We start from the raw sequence: 11,236 nt of genomic DNA, 5'->3' as shown, positions 1-11,236 counted from the left end.
CCCGCTGCGGCTTCGTTGACGGCCGACGAGTAGCAGCTTCGTACAGACGCCGTCGCGACTTTCCACGTGTCGGTGAAATCCACAGCACGGCTCTGCCGCGGCTTTGGCGACGACGTGCAAACATTACTTGACACTTGTTCACACTCTCACGCAGTTGTTTGCTCGCTTCGTCAAGGGAGCAACGGGAGGGAGATCGCCGTTCAGGGCAAATTACATCTTTATGAAAACACTGACCTGTAAAATTCTCGGGGATATTTTATATTCTGCCCCCGCTGTTGTCATTGTTTTCATGGTCCCGTGCGTAACATGAAGTGCGACAACGCACATGCACACACACACACAGCAGTCCGCGTAATAGAGCAATATTCTCAGTCCACAGTCCGGAGGTTGCATCTTAGTGTCAGGGGAAGCTTTTTGTATTCGTATTGCTGACATTGCTTGGTGAACAATCCACATGTGATGGACAAAAAGTATTGGGAGACAGCCCACGAATCAAATTCTTGACATCTCGGATCAAGGTTTTCTTCTGCTCCTCGTGCTCCAGACAAGGTCAGATAAACTGATGGTTGGTGCCAAACATGAACTGAAACTGTAGATTGTCCTGGGTTAAAAGGGAAAAGATATCCACTGACTGAGGCTGTGCGCTAAATATGGTTCAAATTGAGTATGTTTGCCAGATAATGATCTGAGTCTCACGAGGCAGAAAAACTCCACCCCATGTTGCCGATCGATAGATAGATAGATAAATAAATAGCTGTGAAATCGCTCCAAAGAGCTCAAAAGTTGTCCTTGCAACTTGTCCCAATACTTTTGTCAATTTCCAACTCAAAAGAAAACAAAAAGCTTCCATTTTTTTTTTTGTTTTTTGTTTTGCCTTCAGTTTGCTTGTCCTTCAGTTTTCATTTTACGTTTAAAAAAAAAAAAAAAATACAACCAAAAATTAAGACAATTTGGACACTTTGGATGATGACAGACATTTTAGCTCACTATCACTTGACAACCATAATCTTATCCCGTTCCTGACTGAGGGTTTCTGCTTCCCGCACCCATCTGGACATTTTATAGCCGCAGCACAATCATGTCTTCGTGTTTCAGAGTGAGGACGGAAGGGAGGAAGGGGGGGGATGTCTTATTTTTGCTGCGCGCCCTTGCACACCTCTGTCCATGACGAGCGTTCCGTAGGTGCTGCAGGTGGGGGTCGCTGTCGGTGACTGGGAAACGGAGGACTTGATCAGCGTGGTCAGAATGACAAGCGTCCTCATTTATCAAGCGCTTTGTCCGGCGCCGAATCGCTCCCGTCCGCGCCTGCCCCTTTTCATATATCCATATGACGTGTCCATATGTCACATGGATAAAGTGCCGCGCTCGCTCCTTGTATGTTATTTTGACTAAAATGTCTTCGTTCTGTGTGTCGGCAGGACAAACATTCTTATACACGGTCATTCGAAAAGAGGGGACCCTGAGCCCCGTTTTCAGGGGCCATGTTTATTTGAAGCATTTCTGCCGTCACGAATGTGTATTACATATATATGTGTGTGTGTGTGTGTGTGTGTGTGTGTGTGTGTGTGTGTGTGTGTGTGTGGTGTGTGTGTGTGTGTGTGTGTGTGTGTGTGTGTGTGTGTACACAGTGATCCCTCGCTATTTCGCGATTCGTTTATCGCGGCCATTTTTAAATGCAAAAATGCCGCAAAAAGTCCACAAAAGGTCCGCGAGAGGCAGTGAAAGTCAGCAAAACAACAGCAAGTCACATAGAGCAACATATATACAGTACTACATACATGTGTTTACTGTATTTCGTTATTCATACACGAACCCAACCTCACTTATACATGTTTAAATATATTAGTATATAGCATTAAGTAATGTTAATTACTACAAACATGCATGTATGCCATTAAATTTATTTTAATGGCATACATTATAAATATTATTTATGCTCATACACATGTCCATATACCTATACGGGGCGGTTCGCTACTTCGCGGATTTTCGTCTATCGCGGGTGGTTTCGGTCCCCATTAACCCCGATAAACGAGGGATTACTGTATACACACACACACACACACACACACACACACACGCGCACACACACAGTATGTTTAAGCTGCAAACGAGGACCATAATGAGTGCAAAAACTTCAACCCCAAACTACAAACTTCGACCCTTGTGTGTTTGGACTGCAAGAACTTGAGACCCGCCTCGTTGGTTGGTCCTACTTTCAAGGTGTCCAGGAACTTTGTCGGCGTGTTCCACAGAGCAGAGACTTTTTATTCCAGCAGCCAGAAAACCCAAAAGTTTGCTGTATTTTAAGTGAAAATGCAGCTTCCTCGATCTGTACTTCCTGTGCATGACCGAATTCATGCATTATTCCAAACCAAACTGTCCATCTGGGGAGAGTTGGTCAAATCCGATGCTTTTCCGTCCAGCTCCCGACGTTCGCATCCGAGCCGTGTTACTTGTTCTCCATGACAGTGTTGTCTTTCACCTGTGTGTTGTCTTGCTCTCCACTCTTCATTTCCATTGCTCACCTCCATCCAAATCACTTCATCCGCGAACAGATCAGCGTGAAGGTTGGTTGACTTTGACTTCTAAAAACCCCACCCCACCGCCCGCCTCTTTAATTTGCCACCGATTTTAGGTCACCTTGATGAGGAACCCCAGAAATTCATTTCCCAGGATTGGGAATCTCCTCCCTTTTAATTTCCTTGCTTTTGTATCACCCTCCTCTCCTCGCATGCTGTCTGTCCACTGTCATTCCCCTTCCAAAACAGGTTCTGTCAACTTTGACAAACACACACAATCTTGTGCAGTTTGCTCAAGGCATTGTTACTGTCGATCTGTGTTGCCTTGTTCCTTCCTGTCTGTTCGCTCATCATTTGCGATTGATTGCGTCTGTGTTCCGCCAACTGGTTGGTTTGGTGTTCTCGTAATGGAACCCAACTCCCGATGCTGTTGTCAGGGAGATAAAACAACAGCATAGGCACCGCCTCCCATTGGCATACTCCCCCCCCCCAACCCCCACGAAAACATTCAGAAACATCCGAGAGATGACGAGTGATTCAATAATGAGGAACCAACCGGTTCAGCGTTTAAAAATGAACTGGCACCAAGATGACGACTGATCGGCCGTCACCATGCGAGGACTCATCGGTGAGCTTTGCCGACGCTGCAGGGTTTGCCCGTCCCGATTGATCGGATTGACGGAACACATTTTGCAATCCTCGGGCGCTTTAAAAGGGTCGTTAAATTTCTAGATACGCCGGGCTGAGTGCAGACGGGGGCTTTATTTGGTGGTTTTGATAGAGTCCCGTCGCCCGTCCGGGCGTGCGGCTCTCGTCGGCGTTAGAGACTCGGCCAGGGAATCGATAACAATTACCTGCCCTGCAGTCGTTTAGTTCCGCAGCACCTCTCCAAACTTAAGCGCGCACCATGAATTATTCACGGCATTAAGTGTTCAAAATACGCAGGGTCCATTGACTGTCTCCTCTTAGCGCTGTTAAGTCTGCGCTATCATGACAGAATAACAGACACTTTGAGCGTAATGGTCTCGCATTAGGCCCTCTTCTCCCGGGGCCTTATTTGTGAGTTGTGCGTGGTGTGCAAAACTCACTTCAGGTTCAGTGAATGGGAGTGACACCAGTGGTCACAGGGCTACAAGTAGCCAAGAACCAGCTCGTCATATATTAGTCATACTGCGGATCAGTTGACATGCGAAAATCGGACCGAGGCGCTCCTTCATCCTCCTCCTCCTCCTCCTCCTCTTCCTCTTCCTCTTCCCTCCCGGCGTACTTGCGAATCCTTCCCCCTATCTTTCTGAAGCTCCCATGCATGCCTTGCTTGAGAATGTCATCCTTGTCCTGTTCCCAGACGAGCACCATTTAGTTCTCTATCTTTCCAGTCCCTTGCATGTCCAAATCGGCTTCATACCGAGATTTTCCTTTCAAACCTTTACCGAGCCCTGTGTTTTTGTTTCTGAATTCGTTGTATTTGAAAACGGACTCTGTTATGGGCATTATGATGAGATGCCGCTTGAATGAATTTATAAATAATCATTTTTAAAAAAAACAGGTCTTTAATGCTCTGCGCACACAAGTACAACCCGCTCCCCAACTAACCCCAGTTAGGGTTGTTGCTAGGGGCCAAGGTTTGGCCTTACCATATGGGTCAGGGTTAGGGTTCGTTTTGGTGTTACAGGGTAAAATTAAAGGTGAGGGTTTACTGGGCGAAGGGATGTGTCATAATCCAATGTGGAAGGGTTAAATATTGGTTGCGGTGAGGTGTTGGTGTGAAAACGGTCAGGGTTGGCATGAGCCATATTGTTATGGGCTTGTGGGAAAGGGTTGGGCATGGATTAGGGAGGCGGTTGTGGGTTACGATTGCTTACAAATTAAGTTTTGAATTCAAGTACACTGGGAATGCGAAAGAGTGCCATTGATTGAAAATCTCAACAAATTTGATGACCCATGTTGCGAGAAGGGAAAAAAAAAACGAAAATGCCAACAGTAGTCTTCGGAGCAAAGCTATAAGCTATATTTTAGGGGACACCATTTTGCTTTTAATCAACATTTTTCATGAAAATATAGCAGATAGTCCAAACAGCCTGCCTAGAATCTCAAAAAAGTGCTTTTTTTTTATTGTTCAATTCCACACGAGAATGAAAGCAATACCAAGCGTGCTTTGTATTGACGTTCCAGTTCCAGAAATTCGATCCGGCGGGGAGGGGGCGGGGTGAAAGGTTGCGAAAAGGGAAGGTGGAGGAGGACTCGAATTTGAAAATTGTATTTTGATGGAGACGAGAGTGGTGCAATTATTGTCAAGGGCTTTTTTTTTTTTTTTTTTGCAGAGGAAAACAGATGCTGCCATAGTGCGGGGGAGTGCAGCAGAATCAAATCTGCAGGGATAGCTTTATGCCGTAGCGTTTGGAATACATTGCAGCTAGCGTTGTTGGAATAGCTATAATGGCATCCCGCTGGGGAGCTAAATGTTTGACTTTGCTTCCTTTTTCTCCGTAATCAAAAGAGGTCACAGCTCCTCCTCTCAAGCGTTCTCTTCATTCCGGGCTTCAAGATTCATTGATCCAAAAGTTTGGTTTTCGCTACTCTGTCTGATGTTTACCAAAAAGTTACCAGGAGTGTTTCGAAAAGGCAGGCATCTCTTGTCCGTTTGGATTCAAATGGTGGAAGCGAGTCCTATGTAAATGCTGTCTGTCTCTTTATTCCGGGCTTGGCCTCTCAGAATGCCTCATTGGAGCCTCCGCGTCAGTGTTTGCCTTGTCCCTGGGCGACGTCAGCGGGCCTTCTCGTCTCCATGGGAACCCCTTTTTAATGTCAGCCCATCTGCATTTCACCACTGCACAAAGAGCGAGCAAGCCGAGAGAGAGAAGGCGAGAGGGAGGAGAAATTAAACAATGCCCTCACTGCACGGTCCCTCAGTGATGCAACGCTCAGCACCGATTGTTAAGAGTCCATTGCAAATTTTGGATTTCATTCCCTTTTGTGGGGCTAGCCCCGAAACCCAACAAAATTGCTTGGGTTGTGGCCCCAGAGCCGCTTTGAAAATTCATCCCTCCAAGCCTGTTTGGGTTAGATTTATCCAACGATATCCCCTTGGCAGCCAGCTGATGCTAACTTACAAAATATTTTCGTTTTTTAGCATTGCTTGTCGCCTGAGCATGGCAGCATAGTTTGATTATTAATTAAGTGACGGTTTCCGAGGAGCCCTCATAACTTGGCTCGATAGCCATTTTTTTTTTATTTTTTGCCCCCAAAACCACTTTGACAGCGCATTATGATATTTGGTAGGCAATTTGGGGCTGAACAATTCTGAAAAATAATCCAATTGCGATTGTTTTTTTTTTTTTTCCACCCGCGGGGAGATCCTTTTTAATCTTGCGATGTGCAAAAGCTTAAGCAAGTTAGACACTTGTGAGACGTGACTGAAAGCTCGCGCACCATCTGCCTGCTCTGAAGGCCTCCGTGCCCCCCCCTCCCACTCCGCTTCTCAATAACGCAGTGTCCCGTCAAATGGCAGACTACGATTATAAAATGGCGTTTCATCAAATTGTGATCATATTGCAAATGCAATTAATTGTTCAGCCCGAAGGCAATTCAATTCTATCATGGCTCAACCCACAAATGAACCCGTGCCCATTTTGCTTCAAATCAGCCATTTTGTAATAATAATTTTTGGGCCGTTTCTTGGGGGTTCTTTAAAGATAAGAGTGTCCTAAACATCTAACCCACCAAATTTGAAGCAAGTATCCCACTGCAGACATGTGGGCGTCGCCAAATTTCAAGAACTTTGATGTACTGTGTATGTCCAAGTGTGAACTCCTTTTCTGACCAGCATTTTTTTTCTTTTTATTACTGCAAATTCAAAACAGCACAATCAATTTTTGTCAATCAAATTTCGTGACTCACCAAACAAGACGAAACTCAAGGGCAAAGCATCATCGTACTTATCAAATCCGAACTACTGTCATCCTTTTGTCCCGTCCCTTCTCCTTAGTACGCAGAGTTCCGCCAAGGTTCTCCATCCCGCCCACCAACCAGGAGGTGATGCCGGGCGGCAGCGTCAACTTGACGTGCGTGGCCGTGGGCTCGCCCATGCCCTACGTCAAGTGGATGATGGACTTGAAGGAGCTGACCCGCGAAGAGGAGATGCCCATGGGCCGAAACGTGCTGGAGGTCACCAATATCCGCGAGTCGGGCAACTACACCTGCGTGGCCATGTCCTCGCTGGGCATCATCGAAGCCACGGCGCAGGTCACCGTCAAAGGTGCGTATACTCGCTATACAAGTTTTTTCCCAGGTAGTGGGGCTGTTTTATTTATTCATTATTAGTATTATTTTTTATTTATTTATATTTTTTTTTAGTAAAACATACAACAATCAACACAACCATATTCTTGTTGCCCTTAGTCTCCTGATGGATGCAATTTCTCTCCTACCCAACAGACCCATATCTTTCCTTCATTGTTGTTAACACCGAATGCTCAAAGGTCGGACAAATCTGTCCGTGGTCATCGTAACGTTTGAGGCGAGGATTTGAGCTCACCAAGTTGCTGCATTTTTATAGTCCACAGTCTCGACTTAAGTGCATCACGCTGTTTTTTCGCTGCAGTTTTTCACCTAACGCGGCTATTCTTCTTGCTGCGTGCTCATTGGTCAGGCACATTTGCCATCTTTGTCATCGATAACATTTGAGCTTATTCTGTTGTTACGGTGGGTCCACAGTGTCCACTTTGCTGTAGCGCTCCATTCCTTGCTGCTGATGGCATACTCTTGGATACAATTCATCCCTTGACCAACGGACACTCGTTACTCTCGATTGTTGGGTCATGGTTTGCAGAATTTTTAATGTTTTGAAGCGGAAAACCAACTGCCTTAGGCCGTGCAGTAGAAAAGCCGCATTCGGAGTCAAGAAACCCATGCAGAAATTCTCCAGTTTATCTATTTTTTAAAAATGACACCAATTTTTAATCCACTAAAAATGTGATTTGTTTTCTTTTGGTTGTTGTGGTTTTATGCTTTGAGTTCAAGTAGTTCCGGCGTCATGTCAAGGACGAGTTAACAGTATGCAACAGGCCTTCACAGATGGATTAAAAACATCACAACCTTCAGCTCCTAAATGACCCATTCCAACAAAATGTCTGGCATGCTTTTGTCGAAATACCGCAAGGATCGAGAATTTGACCCACATAACTAACGACATCCCACACATGGGAGACGTGTCTGTTTATATTTCATTGTGGCTCTACATCTTCATTTCGAACAGTGTAGTCCGGCAGCCCTGGATGTCACTCGCACATTAAGGCGCCGCTATATTTGTATGCAAACAGTTTTTCACAATATGACCCTTCATTAAAGCCGGTACTAATCGTTTTTTTTTTTAGCCCTGCCAAAGCCCCCCGTTTCTCTCGTGGTGACCGAAAGAACTGCCACCAGCGTGACCTTGACGTGGGACTCTGGCAACCCAGAACCGGTATCCTACTACATGATCCAGTACCGGGCCAAGGCGTCGGATAACGCCTTTCAGGAGGTGGAGGGCGTCGCCACGACCCGCTACAGCATTGGCGGCCTGAGCCCCTACTCGGAGTACGAATTCCGGGTCATGGCAGTCAACAACATCGGTCGCGGGGCGCCCAGCGAGCCGGTGGCGACGCGCACGGGCGAGCAGGCCCCGTCGTCGCCCCCGCTCCGTGTCCAAGCGCGCATGCTGAGCGCCACCACCATGCTGGTCCAGTGGGACCCGCCCGAGGAGCCCAACGGGCACATCCGGGGCTTCCGCATCTACTACAGCTCAGACCACGCGGCGCCGCTCAGCGCCTGGCACAAGCACAACACGGACGACAGCAGCCTGACCACCATCTCTGGGCTGACGCCGGACATCACCTACAGCCTCAGGGTGCTGGGCTTCACCTCCGTGGGGGACGGCCCGCCCTCCGAGGTGCTTCAGGTCAAAACGCAGCAAGGAGGTGAGCGTCCAAACCCCCCCGACCCACCGCCGGTCCGTCTTTGGCTACGTTCGCTTCTTCATCTCTCGTTTCTCTCAGTCCCATCCCAGCCGTCGGGCTTCGTGGCCGAAACGGAGCTGGACACCCGCGTCTTGCTCTCCTGGCTGTGGCCCCTCCAGGACCCCATCATCAAGTACGAGCTGCAGTACTGGGAGGCCGGCACGGACAACAAGGTTAGAAACACGGATGAATACCAATTTGCCTGTCGACTATTGTACCTTTTCCGCTTGAGGATTTACACTGAGCTGGTGCGTATTGGGGATTTGCCCATCTGTAAACTCTAAAATGGATGCGACAGTCCTGGGTTATCCCCCCCCCACCCTTTTTTTTTTTAAATAACATTTTCAAACAGTTTCCATTATTTCTGTGTTCACGTTGTCCTATGAGGAAATGTGAGATTGAATTTTCACAACTCACAGATCCACGTGACCTTCGATCCAGCCGGCTCTTACGCCGTGGACGGCCTGAAGCCCGACACGCTCTACCGCTTCTCCCTGGCCGCCCGCTCCGAAATGGGCTTAGGCGTCTACACCCAGGCCATCGAAGCTCGCACGGCCCAGTCCAGTAAGTCACTCATCTTGATTTTGTTTTATCTCCCCCCGCTCCCGCCGCTAACCAAATAAAAGTCGCCCCGCCAGCCGGCCGAGGTCATCGCTTTTAACACGCAAAGTTGAGTTACCAAAGTGGCAGACAGCGCGGGTTACCCAAATGTCAAAGTCAATTTCAGCACAGCATCAAATGTTGTCTGCGCATTCGCCATCCTTGTCACAAACACTAACGCTGTCCGCTCAGCGGAGGGCCGGCCGGGCTCTGTTGTTCAACGTCAAAGGTAGGTTTGATGTGTCCCTGCCACGTATCGTCAGAATCCACCTAGTAAGACTCCTGCCATGCATGTGCTGCATGAATCCCTTGATGTTTTTCGATGCGATTGGCTGACTCGTCGTCAATGCGTGCGGTTAAACGAGAGAGAAAGAAAAACGTGATCTTTAATCTGATCTTGGTTTCACGTCTCGTGTCTTTTTGCACGCTTTTTGCCCCCGAGGCTCGTCTCTCGCCCTTGTTTCCTGATTTGTCTTTTATCAAGACAATAATATGGCGCCAAAAAAGCCATGAAAATTTGGTGGCACTTTTGGAAGCGGGCAACGTAGCAACATCTGGGGAGCGAACATAAAAATGAAGCGCAACATGGATAACGGTGCACACTTATCAGGTCGGTAGTAAAGCAAATTTGCTGAAAACAAGTGTGAAACATTGCTGATTGCGTCCAACGAGGGTGTAAACTAGATTAGGACAAACATCCCAAGTCCAAATTGAAACGTCAACATGTAAGATTGCGTCGATATACTTGATGGGAAATCAATGAAAAATGACATTTATTCATGGGACGTATTTTCCTCGCCGGGGCCCAATGTTCTTTCTGTCTTGGCGTTGCCATTTTAGGCTCATTTAAGGAACAAAAGACCATTCAAAAATTGCCTCTCAAATAATTTCCTTGGGCCTGTTCAGACACTTTTCATTCTACGCAGCCAAAATTGCTTGCAAAAAAAAAAAAAAAAAGGTGTACAACATGTCCCTCGGGGTTAATTAGTTATCAGCTTCCCATTTGGAGCTCACGGCTCATCTCGCTGCATCTTAAGAAGGACACTTCGTAGGCATGCTCGCTCAATACGCCATCTTATTTCCCCTTTGTGGTGTGGAATAGGTGTTGTGATGAAAAATGGCCGCATGCCGTATGTGTTACGATGCGTACCTCTGGACTCGAGACCTTTGTCGCCGCCTCCCGCTGCGGCTTCGTTGACGGCCGACGAGTAGCAGCTTCGTACAGACGCCGTCGCGACTTTCCACGTGTCGGTGAAATCCACAGCACGGCTCTGCCGCGGCTTTGGCGACGACGTGCAAACATTACTTGACACTTGTTCACACTCTCACGCAGTTGTTTGCTCGCTTCGTCAAGGGAGCAACGGGAGGGAGATCGCCGTTCAGGGCAAATTACATCTTTATGAAAACACTGACCTGTAAAATTCTCGGGGATATTTTATATTCTGCCCCCGCTGTTGTCATTGTTTTCATGGTCCCGTGCGTAACATGAAGTGCGACAACGCACATGCACACACACACACAGCAGTCCGCGTAATAGAGCAATATTCTCAGTCCACAGTCCGGAGGTTGCATCTTAGTGTCAGGGGAAGCTTTTTGTATTCGTATTGCTGACGTTGCTTGGTGAACAATCCACATGTGATGGACAAAAAGTATTGGGAGACAGCCCACGAATCAAATTCTTGACATCTCGGATCAAGGTTTTCTTCTGCTCCTCGTGCTCCAGACAAGGTCAGATAAACTGATGGTTGGTGCCAAACATGAACTGAAACTGTAGATTGTCCTGGGTTAAAAGGGAAAAGATATCCACTGACTGAGGCTGTGCGCTAAATATGGTTCAAATTGAGTATGTTTGCCAGATAATGATCTGAGTCTCACGAGGCAGAAAAACTCCACCCCATGTTGCCGATCGATAGATAGATAGATAAATAAATAGCTGTGAAATCGCTCCAAAGAGCTCAAAAGTTGTCCTTGCAACTTGTCCCAATACTTTTGTCAATTTCCAACTCAAAAGAAAACAAAAAGCTTCCATTTTTTTTTTTGTTTTTTGTTTTGCCTTCAGTTTGCTTGTCCTTCAGTTTTCATTTTACGTTTGCTCGATAACGCCCCCCCCCCATCCCCACC

The 11,236-nt window shown here is 47.2% G+C and overlaps 1 protein-coding gene across 1 annotated transcript in view; it reads left to right on the top strand.

Annotated features, from left to right (window-relative positions):
* The window catches only part of LOC109507374 (receptor-type tyrosine-protein phosphatase F-like), a 182,987-nt gene that overhangs the window by 73,478 nt on the left and 98,273 nt on the right, over positions 1-11,236 (top strand). Inside the window, exons 7-10 of the mRNA XM_019856751.1 lie at positions 6,508-6,777; positions 7,895-8,476; positions 8,555-8,688; positions 8,935-9,079. Of these exons, the coding sequence (XP_019712310.1) occupies positions 6,508-6,777; positions 7,895-8,476; positions 8,555-8,688; positions 8,935-9,079 (1,131 nt within the window). The remainder of the gene's footprint in view (positions 1-6,507; positions 6,778-7,894; positions 8,477-8,554; positions 8,689-8,934; positions 9,080-11,236) is intronic.

This window comes from Hippocampus comes, unplaced genomic scaffold (genome assembly GCF_001891065.2).
Source record: "Hippocampus comes isolate QL1 unplaced genomic scaffold, H_comes_QL1_v1.1 scaffold105, whole genome shotgun sequence".
NCBI classification, from domain to species: domain Eukaryota; kingdom Metazoa; phylum Chordata; class Actinopteri; order Syngnathiformes; family Syngnathidae; genus Hippocampus; species Hippocampus comes.
This window is presented reverse-complemented; position numbering and strand designations above follow the sequence as displayed.